This window comes from Cupressus sempervirens, chromosome 9 (genome assembly GCF_028749045.1).
Source record: "Cupressus sempervirens isolate cs-2001-9-10 chromosome 9, ASM2874904v1, whole genome shotgun sequence".
Classification (NCBI taxonomy): Eukaryota; Viridiplantae; Streptophyta; class Pinopsida; order Cupressales; family Cupressaceae; genus Cupressus; species Cupressus sempervirens.
In genome coordinates this window covers 305,202,474-305,227,112 of record NC_143126.1, presented here as the reverse complement: position 1 = coordinate 305,227,112, position 24,639 = coordinate 305,202,474, and the positions used below count along the sequence as shown (strand labels likewise).

General features: G+C 36.9%; 1 protein-coding gene across 3 annotated transcripts; it reads left to right on the top strand.

Annotated features, from left to right (window-relative positions):
* The first annotated feature begins 1,347 nt into the window (after nucleotides 1-1,347).
* LOC149538616 (uncharacterized) lies at nucleotides 1,348-14,831 on the top strand. 3 transcript variants are annotated; one of them, XM_089799927.1, is made up of 2 exons: nucleotides 1,348-1,725; nucleotides 13,249-14,831. In XM_089799927.1, exon 2 carries the CDS (start codon nucleotides 13,262-13,264, stop codon nucleotides 14,480-14,482), a length of 1,221 nt encoding a protein of 406 aa, XP_089656053.1. In that variant the 5' UTR covers nucleotides 1,348-1,725; nucleotides 13,249-13,261; the 3' UTR covers nucleotides 14,483-14,831. The 3 variants fall into 3 exon arrangements, with proteins under 3 accessions (XP_089656053.1, XP_089656055.1, XP_089656054.1); XM_089799929.1 differs by having other exon boundaries at nucleotides 1,358-1,725; nucleotides 13,100-14,831; XM_089799928.1 differs by having other exon boundaries at nucleotides 1,417-1,725; nucleotides 13,133-14,831.
* Nucleotides 14,832-24,639: the final 9,808 nt, after the last annotated feature.

Sequence of the window (24,639 nt, the reverse complement as noted above, 5' to 3'; positions counted from 1 at the left end):
TTAACTTAGCCCAGTGAAAACCAAAAAGAGGTAAATCTATATATCCTCTTTACAACTATGATTATCTCTTTGAAGATAAAGTTTTTGGGTTTGTAATCTTTAGCAGTAACTAAAAGGTATTAGGGGTTGGGGGAGGGGTCATAGTTAAACACCATTTTGGTGATTGATTATTTCTTAAAGGCCAAAGATTCCTATAATTCTTGCTCAATTTGGTGGAACTTGGGGATTGTTGACAAACCTTCAACCCCTAAACAAAGATTCTCTACTAAGTGTAATAAAGGTATTTCCACTTTTGCTAGTAGTCTAAATTATGGTTGGTTTAGAGGCTAGGATAACATCAAATAGTAATTTGATTTTCTAGATTCTTAGAAGAGGACATGTACTATGTTGGTTAATGCCTTAAACAAGTATGGATAGAGAAGATCAAAGATGTTTCAAGATGATTTTCCAAGCTCTAATCAATATAAGAAATTTTTGTTCGATGTTGTCCAATTCAAGGAATACTTTTACATGGCTTCATACACCATGGAATATGGATTGACCCTAGTTTAGATAGTATAAATGTCTTCAAGTTGTCCGAAATAAGTATTGAGAAGCCAAAACGATATGTTTTAGATGGTTGCCCACTCTTAAAAACCTTGTTGCATCTTATGAGCTTCAATTTGTGGGCGTTCCTACCATTTTTGTTGGATTTGTAATCAAATTGAGACCTTTGAGCATCTTTTTATTTGAATGCAAATTTGCTCTAACTTTGTAGTCTTCATTTTTTGATAATGCATGAGGATAAGATATAAAGGACAACTTTATCAGGTTGGGTTTTTTGGCTAGGTATCTAAATAGTCTTAAAGCTAATCTTGTTTCCTTTTGAATTGTTTTAGTTAATGAAAATATTTTTTAGGGCAAGAGGAAGCTTCTAGAGTTTCACAAAAAAATTAGCAGGGTAATTGATGCGAGCCTAGTAGCAATGTGAAATGGTTGTTAGACTAGTTGCTCATGGTTATGATACTTTTGCCTATGCTTAAGATACTCTATTTTACTATATGTTACATATTTTGTAATCAATATTGAAAATTTATAAGCATTATATATTTATAAACAACTCATCTTGTCCTATTCTAAATGATGCTTTGATAATATTCTTAGTATTCCAACTCATATTACCACAATATCTAATATAATAAAAAGATAATAGTTTTATTTTACCCTATAACAATAATACAAGTAGAGAATTTTGAAAATCTCAAATATAAGAACATCTAAATCAAATATATTGAGAACATTTAAAACACACATCTACATGAATAAGAAAAAAACACATTAAATTGTTTTAATGACCCACCAATCCAAATCATGAAACAAAGGGACTTCTTCCGGAAAAGAACTACCACATATCTCATGTACCTTTCGATAATCGTGTCGACAGAGTGCAATTTTTCGCTGCAGGGACCATTTTTGTTGTTGGTCACCAAAATCATATCATCCCCCATCTTCCAGTAGACGACGCCACGCGCACGTTGTCCACAAACCAAGCAATTGGTGAACGCGTGGTCTATTGTACAAACCGAGAAATGACTGCGCGGAAATGAAAACGAGCTTTCCTGAGAAAGAGAGGGGAAAGAGATAAGGAAGGGCAGCTTTGTTCTTTTAAGTACAACCCTTTCATCCACTTGGGCGAGGAGGCAGAAGGAGAAGAAGAAGAAGAAGAGTAAAGATATCTCAGATCAGGTTAGGTGCCTTGCAGGGATCTTGCTTTAGATACTAGTTTTTCTATTATTTCTCAACTTTCAATTGTGGGATTTGTGTTTTGATTTGCTTGAGGGATCTTTTCAACATGGAAATCGCCTCCTCTTTCATTATCGTTTGTTCGGTTTGGTCTCTTTTGTTGGCAATCATTGTCCTGCCTGCCCGCGGAAACAAAAATGCTCTTTTGGGGTCCTATCGATCTTGAAATCAACATACCTTGAAATCATTAGTTTCTGGTATATGCAGGGCTTAGTTGGCGAATTCGAATCCGAAAGCCACACGCATTTACAATACTTAGAATGTAATGTCCGAAACTCTCTTTACTTTCCAAAAATGGGGGTCTATATAGCTCAGAGGACATATCCTCTGGGCCGTGATCTTTACCATGACTTGAACCCTTTTACAGCAACAATGGATTCAGATGACAGCCCTATTTTTAAGACCTGTTTCTGAGTATGTTAATATTTCCATTTCCGATTCAAGGACATCTGTGGCAACGGGTATGGTAATGGAGGTTATCTTAATAGCGTGATTTAGGTTCAAATCTGCCCACTGTATTAAGGCGTATGCCATACATGTGATAATATTAAGGTGTAACAGTTATGAGGTCTCCGCTTTTTTTTCATCATTGAAGGAATCTTTGTGATTTATTGATCTCAGAAACCTTACAAATGAGCATGTTGCAATCATCCCAAGTATTGGATTTGGGATTCTAACCTGGTTATCATTTGTAGAAGTTATAGCCATTTGATGGGTTTTATTGCTAGACGAGTGTGGTTAATTGCTTATCTGAAAATCCTTATTGAGGTTTCTGGATTCAACATGCATTTATCTGTTCATTCTTCATCATGGGTACTAATTTGCCATCCAGGCAGGATGCCTGATTGGGAAAATGATTTTGGCAATATAAGGTTTTTTTTTTTGTTTTCACTTTTTCTTGGAAAATGGATGGCTGGTTCAGGAACTGTAGTCAATTGGTTATAAGACCACGCAAACACATTTTTGGAATATTTAAATAAGGCATTTACCTTTTTCCTTTCTTTCTTTGTGCATGCAATTACTAAATTTAACAAGTTGGGGATCGTCTCTTTTTGTTCCCAAGTTAAGAGGCTCATAACTTCATCATTTACTTTGGAATTGGTATCTACATTTCCCTTGAACTAATCTTGCGTAAATCATTCAAGAGTAGTTTAACTTTTTGGAGTCTTGTTTGTGTTTGTGTTAAGAATCTCATCCTCATCTCTGTTCATTTATTCCAAATGTTCTTTTTTATCAACAAGCTGACCCTTACTGTTTGTATTAACTCCAGAATTGTGCTTCATCCTTGAAATTCACAAACTATCCACACGATATGGAGCTGACGGTATTGATACCAACTTGCTAGAGATTGTTTCCAATGAAGCATTAAAAAGTGGGGATAATGTAGTTTCAATGTACTTACGAGTTAGCTGGGACAAGTAGCTTTCTGATAGAGATAGTAAAGGTGGAGAAATATTTAGTTAAATTTCACACTTGTATTTGCTCAAAAAATTTGAATTACAGTGACACCTGTTCCTCGTTTTATCAGTAATTGCTCAAAAATTTAGAATCTCACCGACGCCTATTCCTCATCTTATCATTAAGTCAGAAACACCATTTACCTTCACATTTTCACCTTGTGTCCAATTGGAATTTGCATCCCCAATACCAGGACTTCATAATTTTTTTTGTTATTGTTAGTGCTTTTCCAATGATGTGCTGATATAAAGTTTAGGTGATTTGAAATCTTTGAGCCAAAATATGCCATATAATATCTTTGTGAGGGTCCATGAAAGGAAAAATAGTTTTCACAAAGTTAAAAATTGCAATTGATATGTAATGGCATGTGCCATATAGCTAGCGACCTAGCGGTGTCCCAAGTGGAGGTGGCAAAGGTGGTGGTGCTGTGGGGGGATGTTTCCCCCAGTCTCCAAGTCTCAGAAATGTCTTTATACAGGGGATGTATCTGTGTAGAACAATGCTTTGGGAATTTCACTTTCTCGTATCTCTTTGTTTGATAATTGTATAGGTTTGTATAAATAGAAGTGTACAAGCCATGTATGGTGTATTAGTGTGATGCTAATAAAGATATTTCCCTGCTTTTTCGTGGATCTTGCCTTCAATGGTGAACCATGTAATTCATTTTGTTTTGTGTTTGTCTCCATTTGTCTCTACTTTTCCTAATGCTGTTTTGTCTTAATTACTTGTTTTCTCTGTTTTTTGAGTTAAACAATTGGTATCAAAGCTTGTTTAGAGCCAAGGAACATAGATGGGAGATGTTTGGGTGTTGGATCTCAGAGTTTTATGTTTCTATGTATATAAGAGTCAAACTGAAGTTAGAGTTGCTCATCCCACTTCAGATTCATCGTTTTTTCGATCAATTAGATGATGGAGCTGATTTTGTTATTGATGGATTGTGACATGGAGCATATACAATATACAAGCATTGCTGTGCAAGATGCTATTGAGTTTGGCAATGAGGAATTAGGTGAAGATTCCTTGGATGAATCCGGATAGAGGTGTGATGAAGGACAAAGACTAGCATTTCCATTAGCTTGGCAAAAAGATTCTGAAAAAGTCTTGTTTATTTGGCTGTGGCAAATGCTGTTTTGCAGGACGTGATTTTACAGGCAACGCGATCCATGATTTTGTTTCGTATGAAAAGAAAAAGCTTGAGTTGGGGCAAGATATTGGAAAACGTTTCCAAGGTGCATTACCTAATACTAGTAGTATTGAGGAAGAGTTGGCAGCTCAGACCCAAGTTGAATCCATTGTGGAGCTTACGGAAGTAAAGAATATGTGCAAAATGATGGAGGGGTTCACGAGGGATCAGCTTCCTGACATTCTCATGAATGCCTCTGCAAAGCACATTGATGTTGCAAAACAAGTGCGAGACGTCATAGATGCCAATCCAAATTGCAATAAGGAAAGTATTGGCGGTGGTGACGAACCCTGCAATGGCATTTCTGATGATCTATTGGGTGATAGGGAGTAGAAAGAGGTTGATTTGGTGGTCTCCTCCAAGTTGGTTGAAAATGACTGGCTTGTGGAGGTGATATCACAGAAGTGGAAGAGTTTGGGGTCTTTAGAGTCCAGTGGTGAACCTTTGCAGGCTTTAGGTATGTCTAAAAATAGGGAGGACTTAAGCAAAATACTCAAAAGGCCTTCCTTCCACAGTTTGAAAGTACTATATGAAAATCCAGAACGATGCCTCAAATATGAAGAGGATGATGATACAGTTTTCATTTGGGAGGTTTTCGTTCGGATGCTGAGTAAATATGATCGTAATAAGATGTATTATGTCAGGAGATTCTGAATTGTTGGAGTGTAGGAGTAGGATATGTGATAAGTTATACTCTGGTGAAGGCTCTGGCTTGGATGCAGGATGATTGCCAAGTTTATTAGCCTGATCTTTGTTGTTGGTATATAGGTGTTTGGTGGAGGTTGGATTACCCGTTACGAAAAAGCTTGGATGTAATCAGTCAAGACACTATGGTGCCATAGGACCGCAGACCAAGTTTGTACAATGTCTCAATAGGAGTTGCAGAAATGCGAGGAGGTGGTGCATTCTGTTAGTCTTCATAAATTTGATACCATTAGTAGTAGGACACGGGTTTTGGCTTGATTCAATGAGTTATTTGAATTTCTTTTTGAAGGGGTTAATTGTTGTAATTTTCGAGGAAGACGAAATGTTTAAGTTTTGGAACATGCAATTTTATGTTTGGGTATTAGAACCAGCTAATGGCAATCTCCTAGACACTGTGTCCAGTGTTGAAGAGAAGGAAAGCACATGAACATGTGACCGTTTTGTGTGTATGTTCAAGGGTTCTTCTGTAAATAAAGGAGTGTATTTTGAACCTGGATTCTGCAGAGTGGTATTTCTAATTGTGGATTTATGGTGGAGTTTGTGCTTGTAAATGTTGTAATAGAAAATGTTCAGCTGGTAGATTTGTTGATTCCAATGGAATATGGAGAAGATTATTTTGTGGTGTTGCTGAACAGTCTCTGGCAAAGTTAAAATTTTCTATGGGCCTGATTACAATGTGATATTAAATGTGACAATGCATGGGATGTCACTATTCATGGCTGTATCGATTGGATTTCAAGTGGTGGATTGTTGGGATTGTGAAGTTCAGTTCGTCTTTTGGCAACTCTTTATCTTATAGCTGTATATATTTGTATAAATAGATGTGTACCGACTGTGTATATTGATTGGTGTTACAGTAATAAAAATATTTTCTGCTTTTTTGTGGATGTAGCCTTTAATGGTGGACCACATAGTTCATTGTGTAATCAGTAATGCGTTTATCTTCGTCTATCTCTAATTTTCTTTCTGTTTGATGTGTTGTTTGGATGCCAGTAAGGCTGGCTGTGAGATGGCTTGGTGCCAATTTTATTTGTCTTCTCTGCTCTTTGAATTTAACAGCTTAGTTATCTTTTTCGAGCCAGGTTGAGCAAAAGTACAATTGTAGAAAACTTAAGTTGTGTTTGATGATTTCTTTTTTCTGCAAACAGAGCATTTACCAATGTCACATCTAACATGAGGCTGCACATCCAACAAGTAGATTTTGCAAAGTAAATAACCATCTGAAGTAAGCCTTTCTTGGTTCAATGCAAGCTGACAAAATCACAGATATTCTCTAAGTTGACCTAAGTTGCTGGTTTGGATTCAGGTTCAAGATATGGGTTCAAAATTCTACCACTTTTTTTTGTAGTTGGTTCAAATTCGTTTTGGGTTTGTCTGTACAAAAACATTTTTTTTAAAGAAATATGTGTATATATATGCAGCAGCAAAAAAGTTCATACATCACTATACTAATAGTAAAACAACATAGCAAAATACACTACCAAATATATATCAATATTTTAGTCCAAATGACATGTTTTACTTTTTTGGCCATTTTAGTGGTCTATTTTATAGGGTTGGAGGGTTGGATTGACTAATATAGACCAAAAACAAACTTTAAGTACAAAAAATCCATTTTTTGATCAAATTCAGCTTGGTCCTGTTGCAGATTTGCAAATTTGCCATAAAAATTGCAAAATTCATGCTGGGTTCATCTGACAGAATTTGTGCAGACTTTTGCAAAAATATGACATGGAACAGACATTTGGCAAGAACCGGATCAGACTTTGAGGTTGCCAGAGAAGAATTTGATAAGTCAAGCGATGCCCCACTTTTTATCAATCACAGGTCAAATAGCTGGGTCAGCTGCCAACTTGTCATACAGATGTTTAGAAGTAATTTCCAAGGAGAGATGGCCTCTAATCCATCTTATATCATACCAAACTTTTATGTCAAACTTGAAAGTGTGGCCTTTAAGGTGGGGTGAGAGAGGGGGCCACAATAGGCATTTAAGGTGAGGTGAGAGAGGAGGCCACAGTAGGGAAACTTCCTGAGTAGCTGGATACACCTATGCTCACTGTTAGTTGCATCTATCACCATATCTAATATGGATACTCGTGCAATACAGAAGGTATACGCATTGGATCCTGTACCCACATGTGCGAGAAAAGAAAGTGGTTTTCTAGCTCCACTCGATATTGATTGAAAAAACATGAAATGAATCTTTCTAAAAATTAATTTTAAAAAGCTTCAATTGTGTCAAAGAAGATTGCAAAAATACCTGCATTGAATTACGGAGAGAATAAACCTACATTAAGGTAGAAGTGATTCGTAGAAGCAAGTATAATTAGCTACTCACTAAGAGAGCACCTGGCTATGAAGAGATGCAGGGATTATTAAGTGTTAGGAACAGTCATCAAAGTAAGTGATTATAATAATAAACAATTACATAAACTGCCATCTGTAGTAATGCGCGTTAATCAGCAAATAAGAGTTTAGGCAGTGTTATTGACAACAAACAAAATGGTGATTATCTTCCAATGTGTTAGTATTTCTTTATGAAATGAAATTTACAAAGTGTGTGATATTGACATGCCAGCAGAAACGACCAATGACAAGTTAGCAAGTGAGATATGACTTATTCAAAAGAGGCCAGCAATAAACTTTAACCATGGAGGAAACTCCGTAGTTAAGCGTGCTCAGGCTGGAGTAGTACTGGGATAGGTGACCTCCCGGGAAGTCCTGGTGCTTCACCCCTATGAGCATCACCTAGATCCAATGAGTGCTAAGTGTTCCATTTATTCTCATGAGAGATGGATTCATGTTGAATCACTACTCATGAAACATGGGTCAATGAGTTTGACTCAAAATCACATTGTTAAATCCTGATAAAAATATCACAATTTGACTTAGTGTGGAAATTATCTCCTACTTATCAATTGATGAGCTTAAGGGGCTTTCTAATGAATGGTTTATAAGGCACAACACTTGGTGAAGGTTTTGCAACTGGGGTTTGCAAGCTTTGGCTTTAACCATGGAGGAAACTTTGTAGTTAAGCACGCTCATGCTGGAGTAGTACTGGGATCGGTGACCTCCTAGGAAGTCTTGGTGCTTCACCCCTGTGAGCATCACCTAGATCCAGTGAGTGCTAAGTGTTCCATTTATTCTCACGAGAGATGGATTCATGTTGAATCACTACTCATGAAACATGGGTCAATGAGTTTGACTCAAAATCACATAGTTAAATCTTGATAGCAATATCACAATTTGACTTACTGTGGAAACTATCTCCTTCTTATCAATTGATGAGCTTAAGGGGCTTTCTAATGAATGGTTCATAAGGCACAACACTTGGTGAAGGTTTTGCAAATGGGGTTGCAAGCTTTGGGTTTAACCATGGAGGAAACTCCATAGTTAAGCATGCTCAGGCTAGAGTAGTACTGGGATGGGTGACCTCTCGGGAAGTCCCGGTGCTTTACCCCTGTGAGCATCACCTAGATCCAATGAGTGCTAATGTTCCATTTATTCTCATGAGAGATGGATTCATGTAGAATCACTACTCATGAAACATGGGTCAATGAGTTTGACTCAAAATCACACAATTAAATCCTGATAGCAATATCACAATTTGACTTACTGTGGAAATTATCTCCTACTTATCAATTGATGAGCTTAAGGGGCTTTCTAATGAATGGTTCATAAGGCACAACACTTGGTGAAGGTTTTGCAAATGGGGTTGTAAGCTTTGGGTTTAACCATGGAGGAAATTTTGTAGTTCAGCACGCTCAGGCTAGAGTAGTACTGGGATGGGTGACCTCTCGGGAAGTCCCGGTGCTTCACCCTTGTGAGCACCACCTAGATCCAATGAGTGCTAAGTGTTCCATTTATTCTCACGAGAGATGGATTCATGTTGAATCACTGCTCATGAAACATGGGTCAATGAGTTTGACTCAAAATCACACAATTAAATCTTGATAGCAATATCACAATTTGACTTATTGTGGAAATTATCTCCTACTTATCAATTGATGAGCTTAAGGAGCTTTCTAATGAATGGTTCATAAGGGACAACACTTGGTGAAGGTTTTGCAAATGGGGTTGCAAGCTTTGGGTTTAACTATGGAGGAAACTCCGCAGTTAAACGCGCTTAGGTTGGAGTAGTACTGGGATGGGTGACCTCCTGGGAAGTCCCGGTGCTTCGCCTCTGTGAGCATCACCTACATCCAGTGAGTGCTAAATGTTCCATTTATTCTCATGAGAGATGGATTCATGTTGAATCACTACTCATGAAACTTGGGTCAATGAGTTTGACTCAAAATCACACAATTAAATCCTAATAGTAATATCACAATTTGACTTACTGTGGAAATTATCTCCTACTTATCAATTGATGAGCTTAAGGGGCTTTCTAATGAATGGTTCGTAAGGCACAACACTTGGTGAAGGTTTTGCAAATGGGGTTGCAAGCTTTGGATTTAACCATGGAGGAAACTCCGTAGTCAAGCGTGCTCAGGCTGGAGTAGTACTAGGATGGGTGACCTCCCAAGTCCCGGTGCTTCACCCCTGTGAGCATCACCTAGATCCAATGAGTGCTAAATGTTCCATTTATTCTCACGAGAGATGGATTCATGTTGAATCACTACTCATGAAACATGGGTCAATGAGTTTGACTCCAAATCACACAGTTAAATCCTGATAGCAATATCACAATAAACTTTAAGCTGTGCCAATCATGGGGACAGCAATTAGTAATCAGAGGAGTCTTGGAATAATGCAACTAAAAGGTAACATAACATTAAAACAGAAGACGCATCTCTTAGATGTAACTCATCAGCTTTTTGAATATGAAGACTCATCAATCTGTTTGTTTACAGCATCATGGAATGGTTAGAAGAAGAAAGTAAGGGTCGTCTCAAACTCACAAGAGGAGATTATATTCATTTGGTATGAATCACATAGAAAGATCAAGAAATCAGAATTGTACTTGTATGTTTTAGATAACTCTGAAATCAGAATTATACTTATATGTTTATATATATACACACATACAATAATACAAGTGAAATCAAAATTATATTTATATATTTATACTATAATTGAAGTGAAATCAGAATATTTTATATGTGTGTGTGTGAAATCGGAATTATATTTATACAAATATAACATATATAGATTATATACGTATATGATAATAGAAGTGAAATCAGAATTATACTTATATATAGATAATAATAGAAGTGAAATCAGAAATTTACACATGCACACGCATATATATAGATAAATACAAAAGAAAAGAAATGGTTTTAGAGCCACTGATATCTTGGTATGCATACTATTTGATACAAATACTTGTAGTGTTTTGATGATTATTGTTGTCTGGGCTTTGTATATTAGATCAAAATTATAATGACTAATTATATATTTAGACATTTCTATATCTATATATATTAATAACTAAATGTGAATTTTGTAATTATCTAAATACGTAATGATATATATATTCTTGGCATAAAGATTAATATAAAAGGTATGTGTAAGATGTTTTTACATTTTCTAATTGTTGTAATTAATTACTGTGAGAAAAGTGTGGTAGTCATGATTGGACAACAGTGATGGGGCCACCTTCTAAGCACACCACCTCATGGTTGTGGCCAGGGAATCCCCATGGGGCAAAGGGAGATAAAGTGGACGGCCTTTGGGCTTATGAAGGATACCCCTTTGGGGCACCTATAGTGAATACTCCTCACAGTCCCTACCATGGTGAATGGGTGTTCAATCCTAAGAAGCAAGTTAGGATGGTGAGATGAAGGAGAACAACAATGGGACCCCACACTAGGTAGCCAAACTGATGTATATGGAAGGGGCAACATGAGGCTAATGGTCAAAATGTGTTTGCTCTTGGGCCTAGGGTAGGAGGTTTCTTGGGCACTTCAACAAGTCACCCTACCTTATCGCTTCTATGGTTGATTCATCTTCAAGTTAACTCCAATTTCTGTTGGATTGATTTGCATTCCTTATTTATATAGAATTCTAAGAAATCTAACTATTACATTATGAATATGTGTGAATCCTAACTGTGTTGCAAGGTCTCAAGTTGGAATCACAAAATTGAAAAGAAAAACTTACATATGATTAACCCTAAGTCTAATCTTGCCCAATTGTGATTTAGGGAAAAATAGAAAGAGGGGCATTACATGTTTTCTCTTTTTAATTCATTCATGCATGTCAGCAAAGGTGCTGGTGCTTTTTCGAGCCCAGTCTTTGGCAGAGCACCATTTCACAAGTAATTAAATTAACACTGGTCTCTTAACAGATTTCCAAGCCTTTGAAAAAGAGGCATAAATAGGAGAAGTCCCCAGGCCTAACCTAGAATTAGTCAAACAACGAGTTTAGTGAGGAGAGTTGAAGAAGCTATCAAGTTTAGGTATATCAATAACTGTATCTTGTCTGACTAGGGCCTTCTATAGAGCACTGCCTGAAATTTCTTTTAAAATCTGTTTGACAGCAAGAGCCATTTGAAGCCTCCAATTCTTGATGCTTAAAAAAGTGACCTTGGGCTTGGAACGCATTTCCAGGCCACAGCCTAGCATATCTTCGTGCTCTTCCCAGGTGATGACAAATATACTGTAGTCATCAAGTGCTTTTATTCAACTTAAAAATGACAGTTGCTGGGTTGTCAATTTGTTGACGAGTAGATAGCATATGAAGAGAGGACTTTTTGACATACCTGTAGCTTGCCAGTAATGACTAGAGCATTATGATGAGGCTTCAATATTTTGCAAATCTTGTCAGGAAACCAGCCATACATAACTCTGTGTGGTGGAATTAAGGCAAAAGACATACAAAGATATCTCACACAACCCATTTCCATCATTGCTTCTTTATCCAGTTGAAGTAGGGGATGGGAAGGGAAGGTGTCGTGAGTTGGGAAATGAGTGGTAGTGGTCTCTTCCCAACCTAGCAAAGAGGTGATGAATTGCAAGTTTTAGTTCCTGATATAGAACAATAGATTTGTGGCCTAATATTCATCTCTTGTAATTTAGTATTATCTAAATTTATTTAACACATGAAGTAAATCAGTGTCATTTGGGAACTGCAATTCAAGCATGTGATGAATTACTTCTTAATATTTTGTTCTGCTCTTAGAAATATGATATCAGTTGTTAATTCCACTTAACAAGATCTGTATCTCTAATTATTTTTCTTGATCCAAGAAATAAATTTTGAAACTACAGTGGACTAAGAAAATACAGGAAAACTTTAAGGAGACAGTCCGCTTTTCCATGGACAATTCATTGACATCATGTTTTTGTGTAAATTCTCCATTGTGAAGCAATTTGTGAGAATATACTTTGATTTCAACATTAAAAAAAGATTACAGAGATATCCAAATCTGATACTTGAGTACACTTGATATAAACTGCAGATTATAAACCTACACTTCAAAAGTAGCATATTAATTCACTAGTAGGAACTGGTGCATGAGATATTGGACAATGTTTTTGTGTTTGCCAGTATTGCTGTTGGAATTCTAGAAGGAAGATTGTATTTATATATGTTTAAATCTTTTATGCTTGGGGAAATTTGAGTGCCAAAAGCTATCAGGGACAGGGATTCTGTAACTTGCAGTAATACACCTTGACGTCATTTTAAAGAGAGTATTGTGAAGACTCTGAATTGCTACTGACTAAAGCTGGATAAAACTAGTGGAATAAAAACTTGATCTTCAAAATGGGGAAGCGTTAGAACTTCAAAGTATAAACAGATGGCTTCCATTATAGTACTAGTCAGAATTGGAGGTCTTTGATATCTCTTAGTTTCAGAATAGATCACTTTTTGGAAATATGTGGTGTATGGAGACCTCAAACAAAATGAAAGTTATTAGCTTGCTTTGTTGGTTGAAATGTATAATATTATTTTCCTCCTGCATGAATTGTTAGCAAAATGCATGAATAGGATGATATGCTAAGTGATTTTTTTTTGATTTGTTAGCTTCTCTCAAATGACCAAAAGATTTGGCCACAGGTCTGTTCAGTATTTACTTCTCAGTGGGTTTGCAAATGTTTGATGCTCTCGTGATGGAGTCACAGAATCTTCTTCTAACTGACAGCTTGCTTGCTTATATCACTGTGCTTGCCCAGTTAATAGATAAAGATGCCAAAGGATTTAAAGCAATGCGATAACTCAAGTTCTATCAAGAATAGGCATGCTCGGCATCACCCTTACAATAACCTTTCTCTTGAAGGAAGCACATCAAAAGATGGAGAAACAAATACTCAGAAGAAAGAATGGGATGGCGCAGTTTGCCCCATTTGTATGGAGCATCCACACAATGCTGTCCTCCTCGTCTGTAGTTCTTATGAAAATGGATGTTGTCCATACATGTGTGATACTAGTTATCGACATTCGAATTGCCTTGATCAGTATAGAAAGCCGCGGTCAAACTGCCAATCTCTTGAAGCCTTAATGGACAATTCTGGGGCTCAAGCTTCAGGTTTAAGAGCCTTGATGAACATTGATGGAGTTGCTGAGACAGGCGGGCCAGAAAATACTAGAGAGATTCCTCCTGATCCATGGGCATCAAGTTCAGAAGCATCGGAAGATTCACTGAATAGGATTGCATTGCAGTCAGGGATGACAAGTTCTAGACTGATAAGACAGGATACAAATGGATCTGCACTGCTCATGAATACATGGCATCATAGGAGTGGGACAGATGTTTTCCTGAATGATGACATTGAATTAAAATGCCCCCTTTGTAGAGGCACGGTGAATGGCTGGAAAGTTGTAGAAGCTGCCAGGGAGTATTTGAATATGAAAACAAGAAATTGTTCGCACGAATCATGCACTTTCAATGGAACCTATGAACAATTGCGTAAACATGCAAGAAGAATGCATCCTACAGCTAGACCAGCAGATGTGGACCCTTCCCGTCAACGTGCTTGGAGGCATTTAGAACATCAGCGTGACTTTGGGGATGTTCTAAGTACCATACGATCTGCCATGCCCCGTGCAGTTGTGCTTGGGGATTATGTTCTTGAAAACGAAGATGGTATTCATTTTGACCAGGGAAATGAAAGTGACAGCTTGTCATCTTCTCGAAGTTGGTGGACAACATTCTTCTTGTTTCACATGATCAGTCCCATTTCTTCACTTGCAGATGCTAGAGGATTTCCAGCTAGATGGAGGGCTGCAAGGAGGCAACTTGTATCTCCTGGTATGCTTTCAATACAACCCATGTTGGCTGAACATATAATGGATACTGATGAAGAAGATTTGGATAGTGTTTCAACTAATGAAGCAGCTGATAGTGCTTCTGGACCTAGTAGGAGAAGACGATCAACGAGGTTCAGACCTGATAGTGAATTGCCATAAGCTGTTTTCTGCTTTCACATTTGTGAGTGCGCAAACCATCTAGTTCTTTACAATATAGTGGTGGTGTTTTAAATTTTTAACTGTATATTGAAGTAGTAAGTTTTTGTTTCTTAGACCTGAATTATCACCTACCACCATTTTAAAGCTCTTTATCATTGTAGGCTGAAATGCTCCATTTACTAGAAGGTCCTGTATATGATCATGTAGCAGGCCTGCCTTTGGTGTAATTTATTCTTTGAACTATTTTCTCTTGATTACCTTATGTGCTCATATAGTCCATCTTCATGGGGAGTTGGATTAGATTGTCTTTATCATAAATGTGATCCTTCATTGGATTTTTGAACCACAATTGGTGTCATGATTATCTTTAGGCAGGTTCAGAAGAATTAGAATTAGAATTGTTAATGTAAACTTCTATTGATTGTTATCTTGGCGACCATTTTGACCTGTTAAAAAGTATGTATGCACGTATGTCAATGAAGCATTCTGAGATTTATATAAAGATATTTTGACGTTATATTTTATGTATGGCTTTTGTTTGTACCTTACAGGCTTTCTAAATTATCTCTATTTGCTTCCATTAATTTGTGGGTTGTCTATTGGTTCTTCTGTCTTATAATGTGGCTTTATTGTTAAACATTCTAATTCTAGGACGTTATACATACCATTCCATCCAAATGATGATCAAATCAGCTGGTAATGATTCAATAATGCTAGCATTCCATTTATGCTACATTGACAATGCATACTGAAGTGTAAATTGAATTAAATTACTTGGATTAATAATGGGAAAACCTGACAAATTAAACAATACTAAAATGTTAATAACAATAAATAAACGTTTGGGGAAAATCTGTACATAAAGGCATAATATTAGATCAAAGTTAAATCTCAAGATAGTTTTATAAAGAAAAAAACAAGTTCCTTGTTTTTCCCATGTTATAGTAGATCTGCTTAGTTGTTTTATCTTCATTGCCTACAGAAGGATGGCATTTTGTAGTAAGTCCTGTGAATGACTCTTGCTTACTATTAAGTGATTGCTTATTCTGTAGCACAGATAAAACCTATTACCCATGTAGAATTAACATGCCATGTGTCATCTTGATCCTTAACATTTAAAAATTAGGATAATGAAGATCATTACTCACTCAATTTATGGAGGCAAGATTAATTATTCAATTGAAATCGGAGAGTGAAACAACATAAAAGATTCGGATTGAAATCATCCAACAAATTATGAATCCTTTTTGTTATATTCTTTTGGTGTGTCAAGCAAGATTTTCTTTTGGTTTAGTAGTACACAGGACCAAATCTTTCAGGAGAGACATTTTTATTGGAGATATATGCATATGTGGTTAAGAAAACACTATTCATTTAGTGAGGTGAGGTTATGCATCAAGTACACAATTGTCTTGGGAAAGATTAATATTTGGCAATGGCATTAGACTAGATTGCAGAACTTCGTTACAATTGGGTTCTGAATATTCTCATTTTTGTTTTCATTTTAAACAATATATTGGGGTATACAGGTTTTCCCTGTCCATTTTAAATGGAGTTAATGGTTGCAAAGTTGAATTATATGGCAATGGCTTGCAGAACTTCGTTCCAATTGGGCTATGAAGATTTTTTTTCGCTTTAAACAATTGCGATATACAGGTTTTTTATGTCCATTTAAAATGGAATTAATGCTTGCCAAGTTCAATTATTTTTGGGCTTTGATTGTTTATAGGATATCAGGGTAGCTCCTTGGGTCACCGCCAGATTTGTAGGGTAGTTTGCTAAGTGAATTTGTACGAGAGAATCCAATAAAGTGGGACTTCTTTTCAAATTTGATTCTAGTTCACTCTAGTTTAAAGTTTTAACTAATTAACGACTTCCTGTGATTCTAGTGCACTTTGTAACTAATTAACAGCATAATGTGACCTGTATGGCTATTTGAATTAGTGAAAATTTTAAAATATTCAAATTTACAAGTTGATCCTAAGTTCCTAACACAAGTAGTAATTGCCAAAATCCTTTGACTACATCAGAGTTTTATTATTGAAGGGAAGCGATGTTGCCTCACCACTGCCCATGTTGTAGGCAAGGAGTGGATAAGGAGTTTTGCTACAATTTTCCATTTCGTTCAATGTATGTACCCAACGATGAATGTGAAATGCAGGTTCTGAATGATTGAGCGAAACATTGACAAGAAATTGACAATGAGTTTCATATTAACAAGTACATATCTAGGACACCAAGATGTGTATAAATATAAATATAAGAGAAGATATAATAAGACGTATATTGTGGACCTCAATATTCAATGGACATGGGAATAAAATATGGCTGAACAATATAATCAGACCTACTGCTGTGTGAGATAGTGATCACTCTATTAAACTACTATGTTCCTAGTGACCGATATAATCAATCTATGAGGTTTTTGCAAAGAGATGAACCTTTAACATCTTATATTATAAAAATGAGAAGGGAAACGCATGGAATCACATATAATCTCTTTGGTCATACTATTGCAAATTTTAAAAATTTGTATAAGAATCAGGTCTTAGACCTCTATCTATCCAGTAACATTGTTATCTTACAAGACCAAGTAGTATTAGTTTCTTTAAATGCGTGCACATGGCAGTATTAGTTTCTTTAGTTAATCAATCTCTGAGGTTTTGCAAAAAGATGAGCCTTTTAACATTTAATATGATAATAATGAGAAGGCAAAACCTGTGAAAGCACATTTAATCTCTTTCGTCATCAATAAACAATCTGCAAGGTACTACTCAGTAAAGATAAGATGACCTTAGAATAGTGCAAAAATTCTAAATTTGTAAAAGAACCAGGGTAGTAGGCCAACAATATACCCAATAACACAGTTGTCTTGAAAACATTGAAGAGACGAAGTAGTATAAGTTTCTTTAACTTATTACATAGGCTATGTTGAATGATTTCATGATGTGCATGAGACAATGATAGATGTTGCTGAAATGGATTTTTATACACAACTCGTGTATGATTGTGAAAAGTTTGATAATCATCTTAGGAAAAATAGGGGTAGACAATGTCCCCAGGTTCTTATAATATTTTAGGAACAATTTTTTGAGATGTTATGGTAGTTGCTTTTTGTTGTGTAATTTATTATTCCTACTTCCTCTTCCTCTTTAATTAAGCTACTAATGATAATGCATTACATAGTAGTTTGCATATTAGATACATAGGAGTTTACATTTTATTCTTGCATTTAGTGTAGGAGAATTTTTTCTTTAGGTGATGATCTAGTTGTTATCTCATTCTACTTTAAGTGTTAGATCCACCTTTTGAGTGCTTATTACATTATCATACTCATACTTTTGCACATGTTTGCACATATCTCGTTGTATGTTGAAGGACAATCCATCTTTGGTGGATGTGATTCCACCTAGTGTAGGTGATAGGGTATCCCTTTCTTATCTTCTTGTTATCATATCTTGCCTATACAAGCAGAGACATTTACATTGTAGATTCAATTCAACTTAGTTGATTGGATCTAATTCATTCATTGATCCGGTCGATCATATCATTGTCTCTCTTGTGCTATTCATTGAACTTCTAGATCTTGGTATATTCTTTCATTGTATCAAAGAAATTCTTACATCGTATCATAGTTAGATGCAAATTCTTACATGGTATCAGAGCCCTCAGAGCATTCACTGCATAGCTTTGGGAGAGGTTGTTTTGGGTGTTTGAGGGTTTCAATTTAAGTATGGGGAGCAACAACTTGTACGACTACTCGAGACAAGATTTGACTTCACCATTACATCCTATAAGAATTTGCCTATGACAATGAAAACACAAGATCTAGAAGCTCAATAGATAACACAAACAAGAGAGACAAAATGATATGATCAATCAATTGATTCGATAATGATCAAGATGATAGTTAATACAATGAATAATGCCCATTGAAATACAATATAGATATGCCTAAAATATAGGTAATGCATGATAACGAGGATATATTCAAATGATATCTTATCAAATACCCTAGGTGGAATCACATGTCCACCAAAGGTGGATCTATTGGCAAGTGAATGCTAGGCAACCATACAAATGGTCTTGATGACAACATACATCATTGGTATTGTCACTAGTGTTCGTGACAAGTTTCATATGTTAAGATCGTGAAAAATGCCCAAGTCAAGGAAAGCCAAACAAAGCAGAGTTTGACAATTTTGATTAGTGACAACAAAAGATTTATTAGATGGGTTTATAAATTCAAATATATGGTATAGGAGATGGTATTTGATCTACTTCTATGATCACCAATGTTAAAATGTGATGCAGTATGAGATACAATTGTGCGAAGTGGAACAGGTTTAGGAAGACAAAGTTACAAGACAATTTTTTTGATCAGACAGTTTGGCTTAGTGAATTGAATTGATTAGACAATTCAATTACTTAGCATTGCTTCGACAACATCTAAGGACTTGACTCTTGGACAAAAAGCTTAATATTGCATTTTGATTATTGTATGGACACGTTTGGTGTGATGCCCCACCCGAAGATCCTTGGAACAAGGATAAATATAAGTCAAGATATATATTCTTTTAAAACAAGTATGGATGCACACAACAATCAACATACAAGGATCATAAAGATCACAACGAAAGACAAAACAATCATCCAAACACCAATGAATATCTAAACGCCACTACTGACCAAAAGCAACAAACTACGGAAGCCACAAAACACATTTGAATCCGAAACATCCCAAATTCGAAAGGTCAAACATAAGGGTTTGAGAACTCTGTAAAGGATATTTCAATCACCTCTCAAAACTTTTCTGTCAAGTCGAAAAGTGCCCGCTAGTCGCTTGAGTAGGTTTTCTCACAAACCCAGGCAATACTTTCATACAGCTTGGGCAATACTTTACCAGTGTTGTATGACATTTCTACAATGGTCATGCGATACTTTCAGGGTCTAGGTGATAAGGTTTTTAAGGCCATGCGACACTCTTCCAGTGTCGTACGACAATTCTCAAATAGGCGTGCGATACTTTCTAGTATCACTTGATATTTCTTCTATGGGTGTGCGATACTTTACAAGTATCACCTAGTGCTAGAACACTGTCGTCTAGGAAATGGAAGAAACGTTCTAAGAACATCCAGAGGGGTAGATAGAGAGTTAGAACCTCCACATTGGGGAGTATCAGATCCACAAATCGAGGCTTGGACACTCGACACAAGAGAAGCATGATGGAAACACAATTAACCATTTAAGCCAAAGTAGTATAAGAAAACATACTAAAAGCAACATCACAATGTACAAAAAGAACTAAACTATTGTGCGGTTCCTCCCAACTGTAATAGCATCATGAGACCTCAAAGGTCCTAGTCATCCCTCGCATGTCACATCCCAAACTATCAACTTGATAATTGGAGCCGTCTTATGAGGGCGTCACTACTAAATGTAATAACATCATAAGAACAAGAACATCTAACCATGCTACAACAATAAAGAGGTAGATATTCCAACTTAGTAAATCTCATCATCTAACCATATGCTAACATCATAATAAAGGAATGTGTCAAATAACTAACATAATCTAAATACGATATCCAAGCATCCCAATAAAAGCATAAATCACAAGATAACATACTCCGGAACCCGAAGTACCAAGTGAAACAACAAGCACTGGTCGCACTAGAATAATAGACCGTCTTTGTACACCGGTCCCCAACAGTGGTATAGGTAGCTATGCCTCCCGACCATGTGAAACTCATAGGTTCACTCCTACCATGCTGATGGAGATAATGATCCAACCACAAACACACAAAGCAAAAGTCCATGGCTAACACTCATGCCAAACAGTAAAGAGGAGATCAACCAAGATCATGAGACAATGCAAGTACAACAGGTCTTGGTCGGACACTCAATGGGTCAACTATGTAGGAATTCGCTAGAGGGTAAATCGCTAGGCATTGGCTAGCCCAAGCTAGAATCATGTGACATCAACTCCCCAACGGAAGGCCCACAAATTATGTCCTCAAACTAACACTGGGTGCTCACATATCAAGTGTCCTCAAACTGAATCGGGTCTTCACTTTACTTTTTATTCTCATAGATTATTACCTAATAATTTATTTAGTTATCACTTAATTAAGCCTTCTTTATGCCAACCTGGAAAATAGTCACCAAGGTTGTGGTAGAAGCTCCTCCATGGGGCTACCCTACCCTACCCTACCCATACTCATCCAACGATGAGTGCCCATACGCATGCATATTCCCAACCCAACTCCAAATGAACATACCTCCGTCGAAATACAACTGTCAGTCCCCTGACAAATGTACATGCCTTGCAAGTCACTTGACAAATATACACGCACATGCTTGTGTGGCGCACCACCATCACAAAGATCATAAAACAATGGTTGGATGAGAACACAAGAAAAATAACACTCAACTGAAAATAAGCTCAAGAGAATAGATGTGGCACACATCCCAATGCAACATAAAAGTGAAACGGTGGCATGATTGATATTCTATAGATAATCCAAGTTTATGACTAACATCATGCCAAGAAAAATCGAGAAAATTGGGCGACACAAATTGAGGTAAAAACCTCAAAACTTAAAAACTTTGAAATCAAAACCCATTTGGTCTTAGGGCACAAAAGCCACAAAAATTCAATAAAATTTAGGTTCGGACACCATATGCAAAAACGATCAGCATAGCAATGCGAAACCCCAAACCCTCATCCTGAAAATTGGGGAAACGTTCATACCCAACCAATCGGGCAGAACTAGCAATCAGAAACAGAGTTCTCAACCTCCTAACATACAACTACCAAAAACGGAAACAAAAACAGAACTAAAACATAAAAATGAGAGAGCCCTACCTGTCAACCCAAAGGGTTAAAAATAGGAATCAGCCAAATAAAATAAATATCCCGCAAAAGCTGCCAAAAGTTGTGGCAAACCAAGGTCTCCTCGAGTTGGATCCAACGAGACCGATCTCGCGAAGATCCCATGCCTATAGGTCCTACAATGAACAAAAATGCAATCCTCTAGATGAGGATTTGGAAAAAACTCTCAATTTTCTAATTTTCAAAAGTGAGAAGTGGGGAATACATTTCCTCTTTGGATACTTATTCACTTTTTGAGTGAATAATCGATTAGAGCAAATAACTAGGAAACCTAGTTAGAACCTGAATCAACTGAAACGAAAATAGGTATTCTAATTAATTGGAATTCATCTACAACAAAGCTATTGGGATTTAAAATTAACTAAAATAAAGCCCAAAAACTCTTAAACCAAAATCACAGAAACCTTATAACTCTCGCGACAAATGTGAAACTCTAAATGCACAGACACGTTCACAGGTCTAATCACATAATGCACATGAGTCCGGATTTAATAAATCACCAAAAGGTTTAGTTTAAAATAATCAAATATGATACGTTGACCATACATGGATGCCATTGGTTAAATATGAATGGCTGAATTACTAACTCCATGTGGCACTGCCAGGGATATAAATCTTGCACACTAAAACAAATGATCAAGTGCAATTGCATATAATAACATAGCTGAAGCAATAAATGCATTAAATAACCTAGTTTAACCATTTATTTAAGTTTATTGAATTTATCCATTTACATCACTCACGTTCACATAAAGCATACGAAAGCAAGAATGAAGTAAATTACCATAGCATTAAATCCAACATATAACATAATCAGAGATATGTCCAAATTCGGATAACCAGATATCATCATAAAACATACTATCATCTCAAAATGGCATCATCATGCAAATATGATCGACTGAACAACATAGTACTCTAACATCTATGATACTAGAAATCAAAGTATAACATCTGACCCTTAGGTCATCTTGAATGAAAAAAAATAACATGAGTAACAAGTATCTCTTGGATGGTGGAGGATGGATGACTAACAATAAAGGAAAAAAATGGTTAAGCTCTCCATTCCATCTTTTGATATGTCTTTATGTTCTCAAAAGATGGGAGAGATGTAAATCTTGAGGCCTTGGCCGTTTGTGGCTGTCCCCCTTTTTTTGTTGGATCTCTTGGCTCTTTAGGCCCGTTGTTCTTTGTGGTTAGAAATGGTTCAGGACTAACTATCTATTTCTTTTGTAACCATGGGGTTTCAGGTTCCCGTTCAAAACCTATTTGTGTGGTTGAAGTGTACTATGTTATCTGTGACGCTACCCTGGTCACCTTGTTTTGGTTGGTGACCTGTTTCACCTTTGGGCTATAGTATTTTTGTTCAAGCTTCATTGAAAATATTTTGATTTGTATAGGGTTTTAGGCACCCTTCAAAACCTATTTTCCTTAATAAAAAACAAGTATCTCTCAAATCAAAATATAACAAGGTACAGATTGCAAACATGAGAGGCACTACATCCTTCACCACTAGGCATAGGCTTACTGCTAGAAGCCTGCAAAAAGATAGGAGTACAAATCTCTTAATCATGTAGCATCTTCCCAAGTAGTAGAAGTCTTATCACTTGTGTCCTGTTGGACCCTTACTTGCTGTATGTCTTGACCTCTCAAAGTCAATCTTCGATGCTGAAGGATACAAATGGGCTCCAAAGAAAGCTACCCATCCTCCACCTGTAAAGAATCCCAATCAAGAACATGGGTTACATTAGGAATATATTGTCTCAAAACAAAAACATGGAAAACATCATGGATGCACAATAGGCTAGGTGGCAATGCTAGTCGATAAGCAATAGAACCCTTCCTCTCGAGGATCTCAAATGGTCCAACTAAATGTGGCAACAACTTGAGCTTTTGTCATAAGAGATGGGGTGCTTCCTCAGTTGCACTCTCAAAAACACCCTGTCACCAATAGAAAAGTGATGATCCAACCTATGAGCATCTGCATACTTCTTCTGCCTATCATGAGCAGTAACCAAATGCTCTCTAATACAATCAATCTGTTGCTCTATATCCTGAAGTATTTGTGGACCCATAAGTACTCGGTCCTCAAAGGATCCCAACCTAAAGGGGTACAACAGGTCTACCATACAAGGCCTGAAAAAGTGACATGTCAAGAGAACTATGGCACCTGTTGTTATATGCAAACTCGACAAAGTATAAATAATTCTCCCACTTCGCTTGCCTGTCCATCACATACATGTGAAACATGTCTTCTAGAACCTAGTTCACTCTCTCTATTTGACCACTGGTCTTTGAGTGATAAGCCACACTAAAATTGAGTTGCGTGCCCAAAGCATGCTAGAGAGACATCCACAGTGCTGAAGTAAACACTGGATCTCTATTTGAAATAATCCGACGAGGAATCCCATGCAATCGAACAATGTCTTCCAAGAAAACATGCACTATAGAGGAAGTTGTGTAGGATGTTCTCATGGGTGAAAAATGTGCTACATTAAGAAGCTTGTCCATTGTCACCATGACACAATCATGTCATTGTGATGACATAGGCAACCTTGTGGTGAAATCAATAGATATGGTATCCCATTTCCACTTTGGAATGACATGCGGCCGAAAAAGTCCCGCTAGATGCTGATGCTCTGCCTTCACCGTCTAGCACTCGAGACATCGAGAAACAAAATCAGCGACATCGTGCTTCATCCTTGCCCAAAAGTACAATTGTTTAAGGTCAATATGCATCTTTTTGATGTCAAGATGTGCAAAATACAGTGCATGATGTGCTTCTGACAAAATCAAGGTACGAAGTTCACCCGACACTAGTACATAGATATGCCCCAAGTGTTGAAGTAGTCCATTGGGCTCAATCAAATAACCTGAAAACCTCCCCTCAGTGGTACGTCCAAACTCAATCTCCGCCCTCACCTCCTGATACCATGTGTCACTAGGCAAGGCGTCAAAGATACGACCTTGGAAATCCACTCCCAATGATAAGACTGATATCTCATGTCTCCTCCTACTCAAGGCATTCACGACGACATTTTCTTTCCCTTTAATGTGGTGAGCATCAAAGTCATATTCACACAGGAACTCCATCCAACGATGTTATCATGCACTTTAGATTTGGCTAAGCAAAGATGCACTACAAGCTCCTATGATCGCTATGCAACTCAAACCTGTGTCCCAAAAGGAAATGCCTCCAATGAACAAGAGCATGCACCATGACTGCAAGTTCGAAATCATGATTGGGGTAGTTAAGCTCATG